This window comes from Maylandia zebra, linkage group LG7, assembly GCF_041146795.1.
Source record: "Maylandia zebra isolate NMK-2024a linkage group LG7, Mzebra_GT3a, whole genome shotgun sequence".
In the NCBI taxonomy this organism is placed as follows: domain Eukaryota; kingdom Metazoa; phylum Chordata; class Actinopteri; order Cichliformes; family Cichlidae; genus Maylandia; species Maylandia zebra.
Genome location: NC_135173.1, coordinates 51693329 through 51720010, shown reverse-complemented (window position 1 = coordinate 51720010; position 26682 = coordinate 51693329). Strand labels below are relative to the sequence as shown.

At 40.4% G+C, this 26682-nt stretch overlaps 2 protein-coding genes across 7 annotated transcripts in view; one reads left to right on the top strand and one right to left on the bottom strand.

The window, feature by feature from the left end:
- The window catches only part of kcnt1a (potassium sodium-activated channel subfamily T member 1a), a 42916-nt gene extending 38061 nt beyond the window's left edge, over window positions 1–4855 (top strand). The window contains exon 31 of the mRNA XM_004549763.2: window positions 1965–4855. Coding sequence (XP_004549820.1) covers window positions 1965–2082 — 118 coding nt within the window. The 3' untranslated portion in view covers window positions 2083–4855. The remainder of the gene's footprint in view (window positions 1–1964) is intronic.
- Window positions 4856–6333: 1478 nt separating this feature from the next.
- camsap1a (calmodulin regulated spectrin-associated protein 1a) lies at window positions 6334–25016 on the bottom strand. Of its 6 annotated transcripts, none has more exons than XM_004549761.3 (20): window positions 24661–25016; window positions 23958–24157; window positions 18529–18791; window positions 17699–17860; window positions 17530–17610; window positions 16189–16221; window positions 15228–15369; window positions 14883–15022; window positions 14476–14572; window positions 14184–14310; window positions 13617–13696; window positions 13433–13517; window positions 10971–13311; window positions 9607–9743; window positions 9295–9503; window positions 9144–9206; window positions 8749–8836; window positions 8543–8661; window positions 7900–8018; window positions 6334–7234 (listed from the first exon to the last, which is right to left on the bottom strand). In XM_004549761.3, exons 2-20 carry the CDS (start codon window positions 24154–24156, stop codon window positions 6944–6946), a joined length of 4776 nt encoding a protein of 1591 aa, XP_004549818.1. In that variant the 5' UTR covers window position 24157; window positions 24661–25016; the 3' UTR covers window positions 6334–6943. The 6 variants fall into 6 exon arrangements, with proteins under 6 accessions (XP_004549818.1, XP_004549817.1, XP_004549819.1 ...); XM_004549760.3 differs by lacking the exon at window positions 16189–16221 and adding an exon at window positions 15714–15773; XM_004549762.3 differs by lacking the exon at window positions 16189–16221.
- Between the last annotated feature and the right edge of the window lie 1666 nt (window positions 25017–26682).

Genomic DNA, 26682 nt, shown 5'->3' with positions numbered 1-26682 from the left:
CATCTAAGCTGTAAAGAGATAAAGACTTAGCTGGTTTTTATAGTAGATTATGTTGCAATTAATGAGCAGACATCGAAAAGAGTACACTCAAAAAAATGAAATTGAGTGGTTGTTACGTTTACAAAATTCAAACTTGCAATGTGAACAAAATAATTTCATGTTTCTGTGGTGAACGTAATTAAATCATGTAGGATCTGCATGAAATCCAGCAACTTAATTTATTCTTGTTGAGATGACATGATACAATCTAGTAAGAGTGGTTAGTTGCCTGGATTCACAAAATTCACAAGATCAGACAAGAGTTCAAACCACAGGAAAATCACTGGGGTTAGAAGAGACAGACAACCATACACACACTATTAGCTATTTATTGTGGTTTAACCTGTAAAGGACAAAAACGTACAGAAAATTCTATATAAAGCCTTGTAATCATAGTTTCCCTATTTTTTTTTAACTCTAGATTGACAGCTCGGTGGCACAGTGGTTAGCACTGTTGCCTCGCAGCAAGAAGGTCTTGGGTTCAAATCTGCAATCTGGCCAAGTTTGCAGTGGGTTCTTTCTGGGTACTCTGGTTTCCTGCCACAGTTAAAGTCATGCATAAATTAGGTTTAGGTTAATTGGTGTTTCTAAAATATCTGTGAACATGAGTGCAAATGGTTGTCTGTCTCTCTGCGATAGACTGGTGACCTGTCCAGTACTCTGACTCCCACCCTATCACATCTGGGATAGGCCCCAGTGTCACTGCAACCCTGGTAAAGATAAGAGGAGTGCAAGTTATTATAAATCCATTAACATTTTATGTTAACAAGACTCTAGACTTTGTTACACTTTGTTGAACACTCCAAAAATAAATAACTTTATAAATGAATGTAAAATAACCATGGAAAGGATTTCCACATTAATAAATGGCTTTCTATCACAATTAAGCATTTTTGTTGTACTAACGTAATTTGCATTGGTTGGATCAACTCAATTAAATTAAGTTGGACTCAACTGTAGTAAAACAGTTGATTCATCATTAATTAATCAAGTTAGTCCAACTCAAGTACATTAAGTTGGATTAACAGAATTGCTTAATGCTAAAATAAAGCAATATAATTACGTGGAAATTCTTTCCATGATTTTTTTATGTTCATTCAAAGAGTTATTTTTTTGAGTGTACTGGACTTAATTTTGTCTGGTGGCAAGAAGCACACCTCTTATGAATATAAATAAAAGAGGGGTAAATAAAGGTGATGTCAGTAAGTTGCTTCAATTGCCTTTAAATTGTAAATTAAAGACGCTACAATAATAGAGAAAAAACTCCAACAATCAGACAACCCCCTATGAGCAAGCACTTGGTGACAGTGGGAAGGAAAAATTCCCTTTTAACAGGAAAAAACCTCTGGCAGAACCAGGCTCAGGGAAGGGCATGACCAATTAAGGCTAAGGTGTAGGGGGGCATGACAAAAGACATGCTGTGGAAGAGAGTGAGAGATGAATAATATCTAATTATTAGATACTGAGTGGTGTATAAACACTTAGACAGTGAAAAAAGGTGGTGAAGAAACACTCATGGGAAGCACCCGGCACTCTAGATCTGTTGCAGCGTAACTAAGGGAGGTTTCAGGGTCACCTGATTCAGCCCTAACTATATGCATTATCAAAAGGAAAGTTTTAATCATAATCTTAAATTTAGAGAGCGTGTCTGTCTCCTGAATCCAAACTGGAAGCTGGTTCCACAGATTAGGGGCCTGAAAGCTGAAGGATCTGCCTCCCATTTTACTTTTAAGTATCTTAGGAACCACCAGTAACTCCTAGAGCATTAGAGCAAAGCACTCTAATGGGTTGATATGATACAATGAGGCCTTTAAGATGTCCTGGTCCTTTCATTCTTCAGTGAGCTGAGTGAGTATGGAGCAGTTTTAATAATGAGCGAGATACATCAGCATTTCATTGCTTTCTGCTCTCTTTCTCCCACCCAGCTACTTGATTCGTTCGGACCCTCTGGCTCACGTCCCCGAAGAGCCCCCTGTCCACAGCAGCAGCCTGAAAGAGAGACACGAGTCCAGCATGGACACCAAAGAGGACACCCAGCTCTGATACCCTGCCAACCTTTATTGCTACACTCATTAACCCAGCTTCAGCTTCTGTGGGGGTCTCGTTGCATCCATGCGGGTCCAGTCTGAAAGAGGACAATTTGTGCTACAAAGTTTCAGCACCTGCAGTCTGCCACTGTATTATACGAGTGCCTAATGTTTGTCAGGTGACAGCTGATGTCATCAGTGACATTTTCATCCTCTTGCCACAAACTCTGTAAAAATAGTGTGTTGATATTTGTGAGAGCTCTTTTTAGATAGAACTTTATTAACTTTATTAATCCCTCGGGTGGGTTCCTCTGGGAAATTCGATTTCCAAAAAAGCACAGCACCGACAGAAGTTACAGATTTACAGAATATTATATATATATATATATATATATATATATATATATATATATATATATATACACACACACACACACACACACACATATATAAATACAGAGACAATATAAATAAAATATACGAAGGGGATAAATAGAATAAATAGGAATAAAAATAAAAATACAAGTGAAAATAGGAATAAAAATAAAAATGAGCAGTCAGGGACATGCTTGTTATGAAGTGAAGTGAGCTAACTGAAGGAATGCCAGTCAGTTTCATCAGAGCTAAAGAGCCGGCCCTGGTTAGAATGAATCCAATTCATTTAGCCATTCAAGTATGAGCACAGAAATATGTATTTGTCACTGAAAGCTACAGAACTCTGGTGGTTTGGTTTGAAGTATCGTTATTAGAAAAATTGTGACATTGAAGTTCAGGATTTAATCCTCTTTCCTTGCTTTTTTTTTTTGAGAATATCAGGTGATCATATTTTGAATTTCCCTGGATACACATTTTCTGTTTACCACCACTCGCATAAACTCAAGCGTAACTTGCAACACTACATGACTCAAATAAAAATATATGCTTTAAACTCTCAAAGCTTAATTTTTGCAGCTGAAGAATAGAAGTAGATTTTTAGTGGTGTAGATTAGTATCATGTACAAATAATGGTGGTTACTTATATGTTTGCTGCAGTGCATTTCTTAGACTGGATGAAGTATTTACTACTACAAGAGCTTAGTTCAACCCTTTAAACAGGCTGTGCCATGTATTCAATATTGTGCCATAAAGTATTTAGTTGATTAACACTATATTAGTAATTAGAGAGCGCCATTTTTCTTTCAGCACCGCTAAGTGAAACACTTTTGCTTCATAATATACAATTGTGGTTGCTTTGGCCTAATGTAAGAGTCTTTCTGACTCTTTGACTTCGTACTTATTTGAGTGTTGAACTTATTTATACTTGAGTCTTATTTTATTCGCACATTAAAGTGCTGTATTATGAACACAACATACTGAAATGATTTCAAGTTGCCTATATTGTTTTTTTTACTATAGAAACCTGTCTATTAGTAAGCAATGACATTAAAGGAATAGTCTGATGCTTTAGAGACTTTGCAAGAATTTTGAGAAGAATGCTACTGCTTAAATTGTTTTAAGATAATTTCATAAAAATGTTAGCTTACTTTAAGATAAGCACCATAAATGGGGGGAGCAACTAACCTGCCCGGAGGCCGCAACAGACTGAGCTAAGTAACATGTTAAATCTAATTTAGGCTTTTTAATTATTTGAATTGTGAAAATATCATTTATGGATTGTTTATTGTGTTTATACAAGCCTCTGTTTATTCCTTCTTCTTCTTCTCTCAACAACCCAGAGCTAGTTAATGAATAAACCGAAGAACAAACTTGCACCTCTAAATGCACAGACACAAATCACTTATGTACCTGCATGAAAATATGGGACATTTAATACATTATTTATAGATTATTAAAGTCCTATTATTTAATAAAACAAGTTATTGGGATACGTTCAAGGTGAAATCTGATTTTTGTTGTTGCCATCACAGGAAGTTATGATTTGGTTGTGATAGAGAAATGTTGTTTTATAAATTGTCTGAATGTATGCATGAAGTGGGTTTGATCAGTGAGACGCTCCCTCTGATCTCTGTTTGAAAGATTATACACTTCAGCTTCCTTCTAACTGGCTTTTGAGACCTGACCTGATTTTATGAGAAATGTGTTTGCCCCGATGAGCAGGAGGAAACTGCAGCTGAAAGTCGTCAACTTTCTTTGGTGGCCGCTGAGGCTGACTGCACGAGTGAGTAAATCCCCATAAAGTACCCTGTTTAAAAGACCATTCTTTAGAGTATTAAAAAGTATGTCTGATGCAAAAAAACATACATATATGTAAACCCATGCACCTAACACTGGTGCTATTGCCATGGTTACCTTAATTGACAGGAGCTAGTTGGTGTATACTTTGCTTCACTTCCACTGATTGGCGTCACTAAACTGGAATCTGTAATTATGCTGCTGGTGATTTTTGAAGCATTTTTAATGGAATTTTCTCGCTAAAAAGGGATTTCACATTTTTACTTGTTCTTTCAAATACAAAATGACTTGATAACATTAATGAGAGATAGGTCTGACAGATTATAGGTGAAAAATAATCACTTTTTGGGAAAACAAGGCACACGGTGAGCCATCAGTGTTAGATGGTGAGAGCAAACTTGTCGGTTGATGTACAGTAAAATTCTCCATTTTCTTTAGTGACTTTAATTTATCAGGACTTTTGTTTTTAATTTGATATTTGCTTATTCTATGTACATCATTAAGTGTATTTTCTTTAATAAACGACAATATAAAAGATCATTTACAGCAATTATAATCATTTAAAACATTTCCATATTTGTACTGGGATAGTTTTTTTTTGTTAAAGTCGCAGGGAACCACCGGAGCTATGGATTGGTTGCATATTTCCACTGGCTCCCTGTGGCTCTAAGGCAACAAAATCATCGTAATATTGTAATTAAAATGCAAATTTGATTAAAACCAAATAATCATAAATAGCCCACTGCCGAGTAGCAGTGTGGTACAATGTTTTACTTAGCTACATCTATTAGTAGTCCTGATAGTTTCATTAAGGTAATTATTAAGTCTGAAAAATATGCTGATTATTTTTAAATAATAATTGCTCAAAAAAGTCTGTTTGAATGTACAAGAGACTGGCATATACAGTTGTGTTAAAAAGAAACTTTTCACAGGACTTTTTGCAGATATATTTCATGCTTATAGAAGCACCTGAAATCACCTGCTGCAAAACAAATCCAAATCATGACCATAAATGTTGATAAGCTGCGTTTGCTTTTGTGCCAAAGGGGAGATGTTGACCATAATACAGAGGACCAGATTTGGCAAGAACCAAACAGCATATCAGCAAAAAAAAACCCGGACACTAACTGTTAAGCATGGCCATGTGAGGGTGATGGTTGTTTAGCGGGTGATTTCAGGTCCTCCTATAAATGACTGAATCATGGGATGTACTTACTGGTAACCATAGCAAACAAGTCACAGTTGTGCAGTGTTTTTCTAACTGGACTTAATTGTACTTCCTGATCAGCAACCATAACTATTGCTCACTCTCCTGACCATATGTCCTCCGCAGATCTTCATTTTCTAGCTTTAACTGCCAGCTGCAGGTGCTGACTGTGTGGCATTTAGTAGTTCTTAGCAATCCATAAAAAGGACTTGTGCATCCCCCTCGTTTAGTAAATACAGAGTGGAAACGGAGAGCAGAAAAAAGACACATTAAGGCAACTTTAGCAAGAAAATGTACCTAGCTGCATTTATTATATTTAATCAAAATAAATAAACATTCAATATAACACGGACAAGACTCAGCTCTGTATGCCTGTAACAGAACAAACCTCGAAATAGTGCCTGTTTTTTTTTTTTTTTTTTGTAAACATAACTTGTACGCAACGTACAAAAAATACTGCTCAAAAACGTACAAAACGCAGCAAACAAATATCAAGTATTGTGCAGTTTTCCCAAACACTGTACCAGCTGCTGACATCAGTCACTGCAAGGAAATTACTAGTGTGAAGCGCCAGAAGCGGCATTAAAAACGAACATCTCGCCAACATCCAGCCAGCGGTTATATGTGAGAGGCAAACAGCTCAGTGGCATAGACCAGTCAATTTTAGTTCAGTGATGTGAGCTAATCGGTGATCTCACAGGGCTCACATCGGAATATATGTTTATATATGTGTGCGATTATTTCCGTAGGCTGCCCTTTAATGCAGTGTTTAAATTGCTTCAGGTTTGAGATAAATACCAGTACAATTTCCCTTAAGGTAAAAACAACATTATTTTGTTTTCCACTGTAACAGCAGCACAAATACCCCCCCCCCCCCCCCCCCCCCCCCCCCCCCCCGAAAAACATTTGCTTGGTTGTCAGAAGATTTAAAGCATAATCAAAAGAGTAAACACATTCAGGGCCAAATGCAGAAGAACTGCAGTCTGCTCTCCCCTCCCCCTAACACAAAGACTGACGCACTTCTCCAAACACACTAAATAGAAAAGAAGACTACCACTTGCTAACATCCATTCCACACGGACATAAAAAAAAGTCTGTTCGAAGCTCCCTCGTCATAAAAACACATACGAGTAGTAGAAGAGTCCTCTGTATGCGCAGCCTGGATTAATCACAGCAGTCGGGTACTTCTTTGCCAAGCTGGAACAGTAAATGTTACAAGACACTGTCAGGTTCATCCCTGCGTGTCTACACTTGCACTTGGTACCAGTAGATTCAGTAGTGGGGGTGCTACATAAAAAGAAGTGCCTAATTAAATGTAGGATATCCCCACAAATTAAAACCCTGTAGTGTGACATACAGAATAAAAAGCTAATACAACAGAATGCAATACTTTTGAATATCTGAACCCTCTAATGACATGACAGTCGTCTCCACGCTTATTGGGGCCTGCCCAACAGTAGCAGATGGGACCAGAAATGGTTACAAATGTCCCCCTTTCTCATTTTCTTCGTGCACTCCCTGGTCTCTTGACCTGCCACAGGTGATTGTGGATGGTCAGAGCGTCCACGCTGACCGACACAGTCTTGGCGGGGATGACAGTGAACTGCTTGCGGTCTGAGCTGTACTTGTAGAGCTTGTCGATCATCTTTCGGTTGATGGTGCGCGGTCCTGTGCCTGAAAACTTGATGATCTCCTCAGTGTCCGGAGAGTACGAGTAAATGGCGCGAAACTGGCACCCGCCGTCACGGAAGAGGATGATCAGGTGATTGGACTCGCACTTTTCTAGTTCCTGAGAATTTAAAACTGAATTTTTGAATGTGGTAAAAAGTTTAAAGTACTATGCAAAAGTCTTCAGCTTCCACTTATTTCTTTGTAGTCTGCTGAAAATAGCTGCAGTGATTTATTGAAATGTGCAAACATACATGGTAATATAGTCAATATTTGGTATGACCACCTGTTCCACTGTGTTTCACATATTGTTGCATGTCTTTCCTAACCTCCTCCATATATATTAACAACCATTTAAACATTGGGATGATTTTCAGATAAAGTTCATCTGTTGTATATAGTTTTTAAGGCCTACTACTTCTTCTTTTGTCCTCCACTTGTCCACTGCACACCATGCTGAGATAGAACTTTCCAGCTGATAGCTCTTTGGGAATCACCTTATTGTTGGAAAAATGAAATTATTTGCCCAACAAATTGTGTTATCTTTGACATTACATTAACATTAAACTAATCTAAAATTGTGAGCTTGCAATTTAAAACGGGTCCTTAGCTAAGTTGTCTCTTATGTTAGAAAGTCTGGCTTCTTGAAAGGAAAATAGAAAGGAAGGACGGGTGGCTCAAGACTTTTGCATAGTACTGTTTCAATAACACGTTAAAATTTTTTACTATGATATACACAAAGTTCCCAGACAGTTTCATAGGTATTACTGCTGTGTGTTCACTGACCTCAAGAACAACGCTCTTCTGCACTTCATTAACCTTTCCGGCCAGGCAGCAGTGGGCGATGGCATTGATGATGATTGGCTTGTTGGACTTGGAGCTCGGCTCCTTGAAGAGTTTGGGACCTATAGCATATGAACCAAACCAAGAAGATCAGTAAATGACATACAGGTCTCTAACCGTTTAAGGAGTGGTTTAGGTTATAATAGAAAACAGGCCTAACTCTTTTCTTGCTGAGTTACATGGGAATATCAATGCTTCTCTCATATTTTTAAAGCAATTATAAAGCTAGAATAAGGAGCCGATTAGCCTAGCATAGCTTAGCATCAAAACTGAAGGAGGGAGTAGATGCAGTGGCAAACTGCTGTTCAAGCTTGTAGCAAAGTTTGTGAAGTCATGGCTTGAGGTCCAGTGGATATTACAATCTGTGCTTAAGGCTAAGCTAACTGTTTTGTTGGGCCTGGTTATACAGAAGAGCCATCAACCTTTTCACAGTTTCATTGACAAATAGCATAAAAACACATTTATCTAAATGTCTCTTTCATTAAGAATGTGACAAAATAGAAAATTTGTTTTGCACCAATCTTTAAAAATAAATGTTGGTTTTGTGATGATGGAAATAAATCTTTTTTTCAGCATTTCTATTCACCAGTATACTCATTCGAAGTAATGGAAGAGGCTATAGAGACGTTCTCCCAGTCCCGTTCCATGTTCCTGCTGGAGGCCCTGCTTAGGGGGAATGACTCCATAGAGCACACAGATCCAGCCCTAAAAAAATGCACCAAAATCAAATTACTGCAAAGACACACAACATGGACACAAATTTTCTCTGCTTTTATACAGCCAAACTCTCACCTGTTTGACTCTGCCCCTCCGGAGATAACGCTGTCTGCATCAGTTGCCAAAGAGAGCGTTGATCCTCGATGACTGCAGCTCAGATCGGCTGAAAATGGAGACAGAAGGATTTAGCATCAGCTACTTTCCTTAGCCAAGTGCTGTTTGCCCAGTTTTATGCCTGAACTACTGCACTTTCACAGCAATAATTAAAAAAAGAACAATGTAGTTAAAAAAAAGCACATGTAAGACCAAAGAGACACAATAAGCTGCACATAAAACAATAAAACAAGTGTATCAAAGCCAATCAGAAGTGTCTGCTCTGAAAAAAGACGGACTGATCTTCCTATTCTGAAATCCACTCCTATTTTTATCAGTCGTGTCCACATCATGCAGAGCAGCTTAAGAAGGTTCACCTCCCCTGCAGCCTGCTGCAGAGTCCTGGGCTTTGATCAACATGGAAACCTTCAGAGAATTACCTGCACGACACACACGCACACACACAGATACTCAGAGGACGACAACACGATCACATTTTTACTGCTTAAGTACTAGAGACACTCTTACGTGTAGCGGATCCTTTGGAGAGACTGCTGGACTCTTCACGGTGCAGCGATTTAGGCCTGTTCCTGCGGGCTTTGGTCCGTGGGCGAGGTTTGACCAGACCCTGCTCCTCCATCAGGGCTTGTTGCTTCCGCCGTAAGTATTCCTGCTTAATCAGCTCTCGCCGTGCCTTCTCTTCCTCCTTACGAATGCGATCCTCTTCAGCCTTTCGCCTTGAGCAAACAGAAGGAAAGTTAATACAGCGACCAGATGCCCACCCACGCCTTGGACCACTCCTTATCATTTCTTAACATGTGATTTCATGTCCAAACTCACCGGGCCTCATCACGCTTGAGCTCGCTCTCAGCCTCCTGCTGAAGTTTGCGTAGTCTCGCCTCTTCGGCTTTGCGCTGCTGTTTGAGGAGGAAGGCAGCGCGACGTTTCGCCATTTCGTCCTCTGCCTTTTCATCATCCTGGAAGATTAAAGAAAAACCTCCAATATACCACATTGAAATTAAAACACAGTACTAGGGCTGCTCGATTATGGCAAAAATGATAATCACGATTATTTTCACTGAAATTGAGATCACGATTATTTGACGATATTTATTTAACCCTTTAAGACCTACCATAGAACCAAGTCCACCAGAGCTTATATTATTTATTTTTTTACATGCTGTAGTGCCATTTGTGGGAGCATTTCAAGTTGCTATACATCAATACAACTGTTATAGCCCATATTTTAATAATATGTATGCATTAAGTCCATAGTAATTACATAAATTGCAAAAAAGTGCAATAAACTACAAAAAAAATTGAAAATCGCTTTTGTTTTGTTTACATATATTTCTACTTGGAGAAATTTAAGAGGCTTATCCCTCAAAACTTTAAATACAATAAAGTTGCAAAAAAATAGTTTACAACAACAGGAAATTTATTTTGAGTGTCTTCATAGTTTTATTTTGGAGATACAGCAATTTTTATATACTGCAGGAAAAACAAAAAACAATCCTATGATGCAGATTTGCAAAGAAAACAGCATGTGCATCATTTCACTGTGGGAAGTGTTACGAACAGCTGATAGGAACGGCAAAGCGTGTTTCTGGAATATTATGTTTTTGTTCCTGCAAGCGCTTTTTATGCAATTTTTGCAAAGCTATATGTGGAACGAAACCGTGACCGAGGACAAGCTGATGGCATCAGATGTAAGTACAACTCCTCCGGTTTCATATGCAAAACAAATTATTGCGCTAGCTTACACGGTTCAGATTCTACAGGGATTTAAAAATAGTTACGCAAAACGGAGCGTGCTGCTCTGACCGGCTTTAAAGGGTTAACAATGACTTTAAAAAAATAATATAAAATAGTGCGCAACACCACTGAAGTTTTTTTTTTTTTTTAAACTCTCTTTTCAACCAACGGCAGTCACTCTCCAAATAACTTCTGCTTAGCTTTCCGAGCTTCCCTCGGGTCCTCTTAATCAGCGGTCTCCACCCTTTTTTGCGCCACGGACCGGTTTATGCCCGACAATATTTTCACAGACGGCCTTTAAGGTGTCGCGGATAAATGAGGGAGGGGCTAATAATCGGCTCAGTCATTTTTAATGATCGTTGAAAGCCCAGATCGTAATCGTGATTAAAATTCGATTAATTGAGCAGCCCTACACAGTACAACAAAATGTGTAAACATCTTCATCTCACCTTGAAGAAGAAGCCCAACACGTTCTTCTGCTCGCCTTCTGCCACGCAGTCTGGGGCGTCTACAGTGCCATCCTCGAGTTGATCTTTGAGCTCTGACAAGTCGACTTCAATCAGCTGACCCTTGACTCTTGTGCTCTCCTCCCCACTGGCAACCTCCATCCTTGACCTGACAGCTGCGTCCTTCTCCTGCTCTCCATCCTGTGATGGAAATTGAGTCGTACTGGAGATAACTGGTGGGTCTGGTGATTTGAGTTTGTCTGAGAGGCGCCCTGTTCCCTCTCCTGTGCTGTCTTGGACCCTGAAGGTGGTGTTCCTCTGAAGGCTTCTCTCAGTCCTAGAGCTCTCAGCAGTACTCTCCACCTCCTCCCCTTCAGCACATTCTGGAAGTTGGATGTTTGATTTTTTGACACTCTTGCTGTTTTCTTTACTCTGTTTCAGCTCTGGGGCTTTGCTGCGCTGGCTGGAGCTAAGCTTGGGAGGACGACGAGTTGGTGCAGCACTGCCGGCACTGATATCTACAAAGTGAACTGCATAAGATCTGGAGTCTGAGGTAGAAGGTGTTTGTTGTGTTGGGTTTGTGTCAGGGGGTGTGCTTGGGCCTGACGGCACCAAGTCTGGAGGGGAGGCCACGCTCTGCTTCATGAGCAGGTTTTGCTGTAATGAGAGTTGCATCATCTGCTGCTGAATAGTACTAATAGCTTCATTGAGCAGCTCTATGGAACGGGAGCACTCATTTATATCAGGTTCAGCTCCGTTATCCTGGGAGAGAGCGTTTAATCTGTTGTCTGTGTTCATCGGTCCTTCCTCTCTTTGACCTCCCTTTGTTCGAACCTTTAGAGCATCAAGACAAGAATCATCTCTGCTGGTCTGGCTCTTTGATTTACTCCTGTCAGCAGATGTTAGCGCCAAGGATTCCTTGGAGTGTTTGAGGGGTAAAGGAAGAGTGTCGCTGCGCCCCCCACCCTTCTTAACAATGTTCAAGAAAGCAGCTTTCCCAAGCTTTAATCTCTGCCTGGCTGACACCGTCTCCATCTTTTTCTTCTGATATTCGATTGCGCGTCTCTGCTCTTCCAGTTGCATGTGAAGTTGCAGTAGCTCTGAAGGCACAACTGGAGAACTAAGTGCCGTATTCTTCCCCATCACAGTGCTCGGTTCTTTCCCCAGCAAACCCGAGGTGGAGTCATTCCTCAGTTGCCAGGGAGGGCAGGGGGTGACATCAGAGCCATCAGGTGTTGTCTTTTGGGAGCTGCTGGTACTTGAGTATCCGTCACGGAGACCAAGTTTGAGGAGCTTTCTCTCTGCAAAGCTGGTCATCTTGACACTGGCGCTGCCCGAAGCACTGCAGCTGCTCGCCCATGATATGGTACTAGGGCAAGGGCTAGAGCGCCCACTGCAATCTTCCTTATCCTCCCGCTCGCTTACCTTCATGTCTTCTCTGAGTTTGGCTGACTCTCCCTCTCCAAATTCTCCAAATTCAGCCGTGTCGTCCTCTTCTGGGCACTTTCCCCTCCCTCCCTTCACCTCCTCTTTCATCAGCTCCATCTGATCTTCTTCCTCTTCATCCTCCTCCAGGTCTGCGATGTCAGAGTCAGAATCGGGCCCTGCCTCTGGCATGCAATCTATGGAGAAAGAACTGTGCTGGTCTGGCTCATCTGACAAGTGAAGGAAAAAGCCTTCAGATTGCTTCTTTCCAGGCTGAGAGTCGACTGCTGAATCCTCGATCAGTTGCCTGAGAGAGCTAGGAACTGATTCCACCACTTGCGTGGGTGTACAGCTGCTGGGGGATTTCCTCTGTGAGGTCCGCGGGACACCGGCCGTTGCATTTCTTGCATTTCCCGTGCCTCTGCAGCGACTCTCACCGCTCTCCTCCTGCTTGTTCAGGCTGATGCTTTTCTCTTTGGCCATTTTAGGGATGGCAGGCAACAAAGGCTCCAGATAATAGCTGTCGCCTCGGCAGTCCAGAGTAAAAGGGCCCGCATCGAAACAGGAAGGACGAGAAGCATTACATACTTTTGAGGCAGGAGCTGCACTCTGCATTTCCAGCTCGTCCTGCTCCATGTTGCTCCCGATTCGATGTCTAGAAAATACAGAAGGATGGATAACGGCAACCAGTTCCTCCTCTTCTATTTCTTCTTCTTCATCCTCTATGCGCATGTGACTAAGCAGGCTTTGACCACTAAGTCTATGCTGAGACAGACCCGCACCCAGCATGTGTTTAGGAGTAATGCTCATTATGTTGGAGGCTAAGCTGTCTTTGCTAATGGAGCGAGCAAGACTGATACTGTCTGCATCATCCTCTGGGGCAAAATGCAGGGCATAGGATGCAGGCTGGGATAAAGGCCTGGATGAGATAATAGTACAGAAGGAGGAAAATGAGTTAGGTAAGCTGAACAAAAGAATTTGTCATACTGATAGATTCTGCAACATGAAACTGAATAAACCAATTACTGTATACCACTCACCTCGTCCTTCTCTCTGGCCAGGCCATTTTGGAGCCCTGATGTTGCGCATCTGGGCCTATCAGAGAGTTAGGCCTATGCCTTATATCTGCACAAAGAATACATGATCCATGTTAGGAAAAAATATATTTACTTCTTGACTTCAGGCAGAAACCTCAGCTCAGAACACAGATGATTTTTTTTTTACCTGGAGTGGTCTCCTCAACCACTTTCTGTTGTCTCTGTCTCAGAGGCAGCACAGATGGGCTTGTGGAGCTTGATTTAGTGCTGCATGAGAGAGATAGAGAGAGAGAGATATTAGCTGTGTAAATTATTATTGTATATCTATATCATTGTATAAATTAATAACCTCTTAATTTACTAAGTTTACATTGCTTAAATATTTAGTGCAGAGGCATTTAAAACACTACCGCAGAGACACAAAAGAGAGACACCGCACTCCGAATCATCCCACAGATCTTCATTTAGGAGAAGAGCCAAGATGATGCTTGTCTGGGTCCTGTGACCAAAGACCCAATCAAAAGCTAAACTGGGAAATATAAAAGCCAATCACTTTGCTTAAATGATCTGGTGCAATAAACCCAAGACCTCAATCGTGTCAGTAGTTTAGCCCTAATGTTGTATAATTTTGTATATGTGTAACTTTTAAAACATTAGTTAATTTTGTTTTGTTTTGTTTTTGATCTTAGGGAAAAGACAGCCAAACTCTTTTTTTCTGGACTAGTGACTCAATAGATGTTTTTTGTAATGATACCTGAGGTCAGGGCTTGTGGGCGTGGCCAGGGTGTCAGCAGAGTGCGATGATGTCAGGAAACTTCGTTTAGTGATGTTGGAGATGGGTACATAGGATCGAGAAGTTTTAGGCTGCAGCAGCAGTCTCACTGTGGAAATAGAAGAATGGCATGTTTTCACAACAGCCACTAACATTTCAGTAAATACAAATATATATATATATAGTCATCAAATCAATCTGTGTACATGTAGCGACTGTGCTTTTTGTGTTATTCAATCAAAACTGATGGATGAAGGCAGAAAGTGTGCCATACCATCTCTGATATCCTGAAGATCCCGGGGTTGAACAAAGTCTGGCTTCACAATCTCAAACCACCAAAACAGCTCGGCAATGAAGACCATCACATTATTCTGTAAGACATCAAAAACTGACGCTATCAGGAAGAAAAGCAAGACATGACAAAAAAGCAGCATAGCACAGGCTCAAGGCACACTGGGCTTTATATGTATTCTTTAGATTTAATCCATCGCTTAAAGCAATTCACTATCAGGTGTTGAGACTGAGGGCAAGAGGAGCAGGACCACAAGGACAAATCCATAAAACACGTCTTTTGTTGAGGTATAATAGTTAAGCAGTTAAATTTAACGTTACTTTTATTCAAAAATAAATGTACAGTGATTTTATTGTAACTATAAAAGTGTTTTATGTTTCCAAGCTCACCTTTAGTACCGGTGGGGAGTACAGCAGGTCTTCAGGCTTCAGATAGAAGCATTTGTTCAAATACTCGTTTGAAAACTCCATCAGTAGTTGGATATTGTAAACACTTTCACTGATAGAGGGAACCTCCTTCAGACAGATATCTGCACACAACAGGACAACGCTATCAGGCTTACTCTGTACTCTTAAACCTTTTAAATTCATAGATACTGCTCCTTTTGCTTCACAGTCGTATTGATCTTTTAATTCACCTCTTGGTAAAACTATCCTGACTTATATAACATTAGGATAAATTGACAGCTACAGTATGTGCTACACTTCTGGCTTGAATAAGCTGTGTTACAGTACCTTCCAGTCTAACGAGTTCTGGGCAATAAAAGTGGATCACAGCCAGCAGAGCTGTGCCATCACACATGTCTTTCAACAGGTCGTCCAACAAGGGGAAGTGCTGGAGCGTTCGACCTGATAGGTGATCTCTGCGGTAACGCACCTACACACCAAGAGAAGGCCTAGGATTACACAGTGTGCACACATTTGTCTAATGAATCACTGAATCACACTCTCACTTGTCAGATAAACATAACATCTCACATGCTGTAAACTAATCTCTGCTTCTCTTCAGCACTAACTGGGGTCTAGGGCTTCTTGGTTGTGACATGTCATGTGGTGCATAATGTGTGTCTTCGCTGATACGAATCGGGAAGGGTGCTAATGATTCTCATATAAAATATTTAAGCTAAGCATAACACAGATAAGTATTGCGTGGATATGCAAGAGAAAAAGTCATAAACCGTACAATGAAGTAACGAAAGGGGTTAATGATGAATACTTTACCACACGAGAGAACTCCACAGGTTCCAGTAAGCAATGAGCCAGAGCATGCAATATATCAGGCTAGTGAGGTCAGAAAGAAATGATATTGGGAGGAAGTTAATGGTGAAATAAAAGAAGCCATGAGCCATTCTAACACTGGGTGGATAAATGGATGGTTTGGGAGGAGGAAGTTGAGGACTGAATGAGCTCAGCTGAATATTAAAGGATGTAAAAAAGGATTTGAAAATAAAAGCAAACGAGCATGGTGATGTTCCTTCCTTTGCCAGTAAGGGCCACTGTGTCATCTTCCTTATACAATTTACTGCATTTATATAACACCCATAAATATATTCCCTTTTTCCTTCATCCTGTTAGTCTAGTTTTTTCCCAGCTTTCCATTACGCTGCCACATCTGATGCACACACATACACAACCTCACACACCTCCAGTTGACACATTGACATTCACACAGGTGATTGCAAGCAGTGGCACTTACAGGTACAAGCTTCCAGTACCATTTGGAGGGAGACTAGTATCCAAGAGGCACACGAGGGAGTTAATTTGGGAGGGAGACACAAAGAGGAAGAGCAACAGACAAGTAAAGGGTCAGACACAGCCAGAAGGAATCGAATCTTCTCCTGATTGGAAGGAGGCAGATCTGGTCTTAAAGATAACCGGAAAGGGTTCGAATGAAAGCATCAGCAATATCTATTTATTCAGGAATCAGGGGGGAACAACTGAAATGAGACATAGCTCAAAAGACACACTGTGCTACTAATGATGCAGCTAGTTAATGCAAGCGTCAATCCAGCGGCAACTGTCTGCACATCTGTTGATACGTTAAAACACTAACTACCAAAAGCTTACTCAGCACAAACTTAATGATGACAGACACAATTTGAAAAAAAAATCCCTATGTTAAAAATATAATACATTAAAAACTGGTTCCCCACAAAGAATCCCACAGCTTAATTATCCTAAAGCCCTCAAATAATAGGGACAGTAGTTTAAAAATATAAAGCATGATATATATATCCTTTAAGCATGAGGTGCAAACACACACAAATAAAAATGTTTGAATATCTGATCACAGGTTTGCAAGACAATGTCAGTAGAAGACAGAACTGATTACTTGACAATTAATATGTATTTTAAGGACAAGATGCACACATGTAGGACATTAGACAAAGGCAAAAAACATCACTTAAGACAGACTCTTTTCAAGACAGGGGAAGCTACACTCTCTGAACACTTTGTTATGTGCACGTTGCTCATACTCAGACTCCCTTTTGCCTTCAGCACTCCCTTCACTCTATGTAGAACAGGGAAACATCCATCAGAGATTTTAGTCCATATTTACATGTTAATATCATGAACTTGCTGCCTGCTGCACATCCATGATGTAATAGATCAGCAATAATGCTGAGGTGGCGTTTAAACTACTTCTGAATGTCATAGCAGAAAAATAAGGCTCATCAGACCAGGCAATCTACTCTTGTTCAATTCTAATGTGCCTGTTTGAATTATAACTTCCATTTCCTGGTCTTAGCTGACAGGACTGGCACCCGGTGTGGTCTTATGCTGCTGTAGCTCATCTGCAAGGGTGTTTGCACCCTACTCTCTGCATTCAGAAACACTCATCTGCATACTTTGGTTGTAAGGAGTGGTTATTGGAGTTACTGCTGCAATCATATCAAATGCAAGCAGTCTGGCTTTTCCCCAAGCAACAGAACATGTGCACCAAACAAAGTAGCCAGTGAGTGTATTTTTCTGAAACTTGTTTTTAAAGGGTGCTATATACATAAAGTTATTATTGTTGTTATTATATTATCATTACCTTCTGGTGACTCGGTGAGTCAAGAAGATGTTGCTTCATTTTACACTCTTTTTCTGTGATCTCCCTCAACTTTATGTTCACCTAAAACACCAAAGAATACAGCAGGTTAGCACAGACAGACGAACACACAAATCCAACTGTCATAACAATAACACTGTTTAATTGTTGCCTTGTTGATCCAAAACAGCATCACATCTTCCAGGTCATAAGGAAGCTCCTTTGAGGCACTGAAGGTTGAAAAGCGCTTGACACTGGACACCACCTTCTCTATGCTGATCATCTCCACCGTATAGGCCATCATCAGGGAATCAATGAGGTGGATGTGTGCGCTCTGGGAGAACAGATAAAGAGCTATCTTTGAATCCATCATTAGATACATAGCATTTGAGAAGCCTTAGGCGGAAATGACTTTTCCTGCCCCCTACTGTGACAACATTCATGAAGTCTTTCTATGTATTAAATATTTGGGAATCACAGATTCACTTTAGTATAGTAGTAATGGTATAATGGTAATGGTACAATATTGTTTTTATATAATAATCATTCCCTTTTATGTGTTGTTTTTGCATTTAGAGCACATTTTCAGGATTATGGAAATCATCAAGAGAAAATTGAAAATTCATGAAAAACTTTTTGATCCATTTTGCCTGATGAATAATTCTGTTACATTGGTGCATTATTTATTCCAACACTACTAGCTCACATTTGGCTCTGGAAAGTCAGATTAGCTTGTTAACAGATGGTAAGTGTGGGTTGCCAGGTTACTGGGTTATACTATTACAGAGGAATACTAACCACAATGGGAAAAAAAACAAAGAGATTTTTGGGGAGGTGTGTAAATCAGTGAAATGAAAGCAAATTAAATATTTGTTATTTTGTCACTGTTACAACTGCTACACATGAATCACAGAATCTGGCTTTGGGACGTTGCCGAAATGTGACTCATCTTTCAGAAAACTGAGTCTGCTTTTTCTGACAATCTAGAAAGACACATTTTACCATTTTGATGGGAGAAGCGCTGAGATCCAGATCTGAAACTGGCGCGTTGTCGGTCTCCAGGACATAGATGCCTTTTCTCGACAGAGCCTGGATGACAGACTGGTGGTTTTGGAGTGAGCTGGCCTGCTCGGCGTGAAGGATGAGCCCGCACACACGACAGTAGAGCTCTCCAGACTGCAGCATGCGGATGATGGGGGGTTTGATGTGTTCCTGCTCATACTGGTCTGTGTAGAAGGGGTCCCGCAGGTCTGCAGGAACATGATCTGGGGGAAGGATTGATGGCAAACAAAATGCTTTCAAAATGAGAGCCACAATGTGAGCAGCAAGTTTTTTTACCTATCAAAGTTGTATAAAGGTACAAATCACACTTTACAACCACACACACAAACTATTTTTATACAACACGTGTCCAACCAATGCCTTGCTGTGTTATGTAACAGAGAAGCTCCTAGTACACAGGCTTTAAAGGGTATTAGACCGTCTAAGAAGAAACCAGTGCATGAGGAGAGCACTCAAAGTCAGTGGTTAAACAGCACTTGGGCCTGAAGCCCTAAGCCACTTAGCCAACGGGGACTTAGTGGTGATAGTTAAGCTAATGGTGTCGTCCAAGCCAGCCTAGCACTCTCCAGCTCCTGCTCATGCACATGGACATGCCAAAGCTATTTTTATGTTAATCCAGGAGTTAAGGCCCGAAGCATTCACGAAATTTCTGTGTGTTGAAACTCTGTTGTTTCTTGTCACCCCCCCCCCCAAAAAAAAAACAAAAAAAACCCCTCAAAGCCATCTGATAATGAATATTATAAGCATGCAAGCTAATGTAAAACTGACCTGAACTTGTAGTGGATTTAGTATTTTAGTAGTTCTGTCCATCATAGAGGGGTATGAGTGGGTGTGTACTGCTCTAAACAAAGTGTATAACTGTATAATTTATTTCTGTGATAAATCAGTAAATGGGTAGCAGGCACAGTGGTATCTATTTTACAATAAAAACCAGAAGGTGCTTAGTGTAGGTTAACGTAAAAGTGGATGGAGGGGGAAGCAGTAAATCTGTGTCTACAGCACCTCTTAGCTCAGCTATTACTACATTACATCTTGTTTGAATAACCACAGAAATGAAGGAATGTTGGCAAGCAAATGATGAGGTCTCTAGGAGACTCTAGCTCTTTTTTTTAACTTTGAAGAGCTAGGTTTGTTTGTTTGCTTCTGTGCACAGTCTTTTTGCAAGGATAAGCTAACTGCTTCTGGCTCCAGCTTCAGAGATGGTGTGCATACAAGAGAATAATATTGATCTTTGCATCTAACTCAGCAGAAAATGAACAAGTGTATCGCTCCAAAATGTCAAATTATCTCTCTGACAGTACAGCAAACCTCGTAGCCAGATAGAGCTTCCTTGCACATCTTTGTCTTGTTAAAATATTGTAATGTCCGCATACACAGATATGCCTAAAATGCACTGCTTTTAACTGCCATTATCTATGGTTTCTCTATCAAATGATTGGTTTGGACTAGCAGTTACACCCTGCCAGGCTTCTTGAGGGACTGTTTGTTTCTAAGTCAAACATCTCCAGAACTGAGCGATGACAGTGATGAATAAAAGTGTGAGAAGAGAAGATAAGCAGCTATACTTGCATCAGTTAACAAAAGCATGTGTTCTCGTTTTGCTTCACATTAGGGATGATGCTGACTGTGATGTAACAGACAAACATCCATCAGTGGAAAACGCACACACAGCAGGCTCGGTACTACATCTGACTGCGAAGACCTCAGCTGTGTCTTTTACGACAGACTGCTTGCTTGTCATGGTCCACATACAGGATCTATTGCACGCTTCGCTGATGTAGCGCTGCCATATGTGAATGAGAATTCTAGATCATGTGAGAAAACACACCCCTGCATGTCTGAGCTCCTCTGTTTTGTTTTCCTCTTACAAATACCCCCACTTCCTCACTCTTAGCTGTCCCAGAATGGTTCCTCTTCCTCCCTGGTTGCTGTGGTGATGGAGAGGCCGGAGGCGGGGGTTGGGATGCTGTCCCGGCTCCTGCTCAGTGAATTGATTCACGGACCTTGACATCAGGAGATGTGTGCATGTGTATGTGTGTGTGCAGCAATAAATTTGAAAGGAGAGGTTCTCCTCCATAATTCTAGTAGTTAATACTGCTTAGATATTTATCGTCTATCTGATCCAGGACTTAAACCCAGCCCAGTGTGCATGTATGAGTCTTTGTTCTTATTCTTTCAAGCACAAAGGTCAGACTGACCAGCAGAAATCCTGCTGACAGTTAAGGCAGAGCTATCAGACTCCGGGCTCTGCAGGGGTATGCAACATTTCTCTCCAATAAGACGGCTCAATGAACAGTCCTCCTGAAGACAGCATGTTGGGCAAACATAGCCTGTAAGTCAATAAGCCAATCCCACCTGAAAGCATGGCAAAGCAGACAGAACTGAAAAGGTGGGCACCAATTTTCCAGATCCTTTATTCTAATTGTACGCATTTATTATTGTGCATGAGAGATCACTAATACAGCCATCCATCCATGTATCATTTTCTAACTGCTTATCCAACTGAAATCACAGGGGAGCTGGAGTCTATCCCAACTGACACTGGGCAAAGGGTAGGATACACCCTGAACAGGTGGCCAGTCCATCCCGGAGTGAACAGCACAGGCAACCATTCTTGCCACCATCCAAGTATAAAGCCAATACAGATATGCCAAGTAACCAAACAACAACACAAACAAAAACAAAACTTTGCTTCTGGAAAACAGAGCACTTATAGAAAACCCATGTAGGCTTACTGAGGGCAAACAAACTGAGAGCAAGACCTCAGCAAGTTCGAACCTGAAACCCTCAAGCTGAAAGGTGATAGCACTAACTGCGCCCCAGGAGAATCTCAGCACTTCCACATCTACCTAAATATCCAACTATTCCAGTATCGGTTCATTCAAACGGCATTCAGTTTCCATTTCAAAACTATTTTTTTTATCAAGTAAAGCACAGAACAAAAAATCTATGGACTGTACTGATCTGTACAGTAGGTGACAGAGCACTTAAGCATTATGTGGGAGAAAATATAAAAGCAATATCCCTGACCTTTAGAGCCCACTATTGTACAAATTATACAACATAAGACTGTTGACTCCAACTGTTAAAAGCTATTAAAACTGTACATAAAAAGTAATTATGTAGTTTGAAAGCGACACACTTTTACTATCCGTTTATCTGTTTCTTCTTTGAAACTGTTTCCAGTGCAGGAACGTTCAGTGTTTCTCCACAGGCCATTAATAAACATGTCATGAGTCTAAACAAACGGGCTGTGTTGTTCAGAGACACAGGCCTTCAGGTCCAATCCCATTAAACACTTAATCATGTGACTGCTGTGCTGACTTTCACAACAGACAACATGGTCCTCCCGGCACTGCTGTGTCGGTGTGTTCGTCAGTTTGCACTCTAATAGGAGTTCTGATAGTGTGGTTCTGTCTTCCACACTTATCTCTTCTCTCCAGATGAACATTTTTTTTAAAGCTGCATGATACCCGAGTATTGCTAAGCGCCCAGCTGTTTATGACCACAGCATACCCATCTTCTGATGGTTGCTTCCAGAAGACACTTGTTCTTAAACATAACAATAAGCTCACTTTACTCAAATGGCCTCCGCAGTCGCTAGATCTCAATCTAATAGAGCGCCTTTGGGATGTGGTGGAACAGGAGATTCACATCATGGACGTGCTGCTGGCAAAGCAATTGCATGATGCCAATATTAACCAAAATCTGAGAAATGTTTGTTGAATCTATGCTATAAAGAAATAAGACAGAAGGCAAAACGAGGTCCAACAACAATCAGGTATATCTATTGAAGTGTTCAATTTATCATTTAAGTATTTCTTTAAAGGAAAAGTGCCAAACATTTACCACTTCCTGCTTAATTATGGTCTCAGTTGCTTCTTTGTCGAAGTGATAATTGCTAGCTGCACACCACATTAAGCTAAGCAGGAACAAAAACTGACTGTCATGATAAGCGCCACATGACAGCTGCGAATAAATGGCGGCGACAATCTAGCTCATCATTTCCCTACTACCTAAATAGTTGTGATAGCTTAATAAACTGAGGAGTCCCATGTCATATAGTATTGGTATAATCCTCATAGACTTTTATATCAATGCCTGCATAAAACAGGACACCAGAGTCCCTGGCACACATCAGGAAGAGCCAATGAGATTAAGGGAAGCAGGAAGCTTTCTGAGATAATGGTAATGGTTTGGTGTTTATTATGGACATCTTATCTCTGCCCCGAACAAACACCAAGCTCTAGTCTACACAACGAAAGCATACAATATTTTGCGCATTCATGGTAAAACACTAAAATGCTCCATCTGTTTATGTGAGATTGCTCATGCTGACATGACTGATGGAAGATGACAGTTATATTGTCATCTGAAAGATACAGTAATTCCCAGTGTGTAGATTGGAGCAGAATTTAGCATTCGGCTTCATTTCTATGGTATTATAAGCCCTGCATTTTCAGTTTTAGTTCCCATGTCAGCGTCAATTCCCTGAGTCATCTACAGGAATGGATACACTTTAATTGCAGGCACTCCAACTGCTTGACTCATAAAGTGGATATGAGAACAATGAGTTTTCCGTTCCTAAATGACTGCCTCCGGATCAACTTCCAAATACATTATTGTTACTGATAAAACAAAAACTGAGACTTGCAGAGCACAGCTGACCTCCTGATCACATTCCTGATAGATCTGCTAGTGCGTGGCATAAAAACCCACATTCAAAGAGTGATTTCCAGACATTTGCAGTACTTACAGCCTGCCTATGTAGAGCAATCATTTTTAATATTTTAACAGACCTCATCAGAGCTGACAAAGCCAGTGACCTGTGCATGAAAGACTCATCACGAGATGTCAGCCCAAGGATTCACTCGCAGGAATGACGCTCTGGAGTGCTGCTATGTTGTCGCGGTATGAAAAGTTAATTCTCATAAAATACATTTGCAATTGTTGTGGTCGAAAATCAACACTCAAAAAATAGGATAGTGGATTTCCAAGTAGACTGAAGTCTCAATCTGCATAAACAAAGGACTAGTAACTGGAAACTTGAAACCTAAAGTCAACATATCCTGATGTTTTCAGTTATTCTGACTGTTTAATAACACAGTTAGAAATCAATAATGTTTAAACTGAAAAGGTCACAAATTTCATTTTATTAAAATTGTCATTTGTGTCATAGTAGCATCTGTATAACTACACACAACTCAGATGTGATTCTAGACATGGACCTTTTGTAGGGTATATACCTTTCTCTCTTTCTACTACTAGGACAAAATGCACAATAAAATATTCATCCATATAAAAAGATATGAATCCTCTTGCATTCTTGACATCCAAGAAGGTCTCAGCAGCACAAGAGAAAGTCTTACCTGTGCCATAGGCTTTGGCAAACAACCAGCGGAGATTTGCGTCTATTTTGGCTCTTGCACAGTCGTACAGCTCCAGCGGTACAACCTGAGCCTCCATGACCCCTCCTCCTCCACCACCACCAGCACCATCATCATTTGCTGTTGCTGCCGCTGCTCTCCTCCAAGTGCTGTCCCTGCCAGCACTCACCTCCACATCCATCCTGAACATAGAGACACACGGGTATTACTTCTTCTCATGAAGCCAACACCATTACATCATCGATTTCAGGACAACAACCGGGGCCCTGCTCACTGACAGCACCGGCTCCGTTAACATGAAATTCACAAAGACTCACCTCGTCTGACCTGCAGGTGCTGTAGTCGCCTCTGCTGTCAGTCAGCACGACCATTCATATGAGCCCAAAACACCTTCTATATGTATGCTGTTGGCTATTTATCTGATTATCAGCTAATAATGTCTTAGACTGAAGTAACTATAGGGCACTTCCGGGCATAAATGATAGCTCTGTGTTCTTTTAGAATTAGCTTCAAAAATGAAACCAAAAAGAATTTTTTTTTAGTAAATGACAGCTGGTTCTTGTGAGTCCAGTTGAACAGAACGACCCAATATTAACCTAGCACCGCTATGTCCACTGTATCAGTGGCAGGTTAGCTAGCGTTGCAACATTTAACAGCAATAATATAACATGTAGCAAAGACTCACCTCTAAGAGCACATTAGGATCCTCTCCGAAGCTTTGTATTTGAGATGGATGTATTGTTAAAACGCCGACATGCTGGCCTGGCTTCAGCTAACGTTGAAATAACAGACTCCTCCCTGCCCAGCGACACAAATCTCCGGCCTCTCAGGATAAAGCTTCGCCTGGTGGCTGATGGTCGTTAATCCAATAATTATAATAATAACAGTAATAATAAAAATTCCGATTGGCAACCACCACAGAAGTCTGCTTTCGATGGAATCATTAATGTCAAATAGCTGGCTCTTTCATACTGAGGCTGTCATCGTCTCTGACGGAGGACTGGCGATTCTAACGGTGCACGAGCAACCCTGTTGTAGGAGCCTGTCTCTATGGGGACGGGTGTTACCGCCAGTTACATATAGCCACCTGGTGAGGGCGCTGCAGCGCTATTTTAAAAAAAAAAAACAGCTGTGAAGATTAATAAAAGATAAGAAAAAAAATCAGGAACAAATTAACGTAATAAAAAAGTAAAGCCTAAAACATAAGATTGTTGCATTAGGCAATCATTTAGAACTAAATAATTTATACCAAAAGTTAAAACTAATAAGACTGGATATAATTAATAAAGTAATTATTTGCTTGATTTAATTTCCTATTGGATATTGTTGTAATATTTGTTTTAAACAGACAAAAAAGTTCATAACTACAAGTAATGTTATTTATTGTTTTATTTATTTATTATATCCACTGTAGAAATGAGCACGTGTGAGAGTCAGCACACAGAGCTCGGTGACTTATAAGGCACAGTAAAACGGTAGAGATGGCAGCCATCCCAAACTCATAGAACAGGGAAAGCAGTGAATGTGATCTTGTGCAGGATCACCATGCACAGAATGAAATTGATGCTTATCTCTCTCGTCCATAAAACATTGTATTTTAAACATTTATTTTTGCTGTGGATAAAAAGCTGTTTATTCTAAAATATATTTTGTACGAAACGAAATGTTTTTCTTTAATTGCTGTTTTTACCTAAAATGGTACAAAGAGGTATATGAAAAATCGACAATAACTGCATTTGGTGGCTCACACATCAGTTTTCACCGTCATCATGTAAAAACAGTGAAAGAAGAACCCTCTGCCTAGGTGAACCCAGATTAAGGTGTAATATTCTTATTTTTCCACGCAGGGGAGTGGGTCTGAAACTTCACACAGTCAGCGAGTGAAGCCAGCCTCCAATAATCAAAGTGATTAAATGTGGCTTTGTCACAAGTGTGCTGCTTTTCATTGAGGAATACATCCAGGAGGGGGCGGTATTGGTCAATTTATATGTCTAAAACAATTTAATTGTAAATTCATGGCAATAAAAGTAAGTAGCCATAAATGTGGTTACATTGGACGAATGCTGGATAATGGTGTGAAAATGACAAAGATATAAATCAAACAATCAAAAATAAAGCATTTTTAAGTGTAAGTACTTATGTTAGGATATCACATTTTATAAGATGTTTTAGGTGAAAAAAGGGACGGGGGGCTCAGACACTTTATTACGTATACGTGTTCAGCTGATTCAGATATCTAAGCAGTCTATTACATAGTGGCAACTGAACTTGAAACTGAGAATCAGAATGTGAGTGGCTATGAACATACTTCGGTTGGGTTGTGGGTGTAAAATGGACAGGTATTTCTTGGTATTTCAGAATCTGTTGATCTTGTTAGATTTTTCCACAAAACCATCTTTAGGGCAACTGCAGCTGTGTGATGCTATCATGTCAATATGAACCAAACTCTCTGTAGAATGCTTCCTGCACCTTTTTGAATCTGTGCCATGAAAATTTAATGCAATTATAAAAGTAAAAAGTGGACGAGCCCGTGTTACAAATAGCGGGCTGTGAGTGTGCAAAACGTGTACACTCAGTGGCTCAGATAAAAATTAAACATGTTCTATCTGACTCAGAATGGTTCACATACAGCAAAGGAATGAAATATTGTACTTTAGGTTTATCTTTAGTTTAATTAAGCTTAAGCAAACATAGTGCCAGTTAGCAA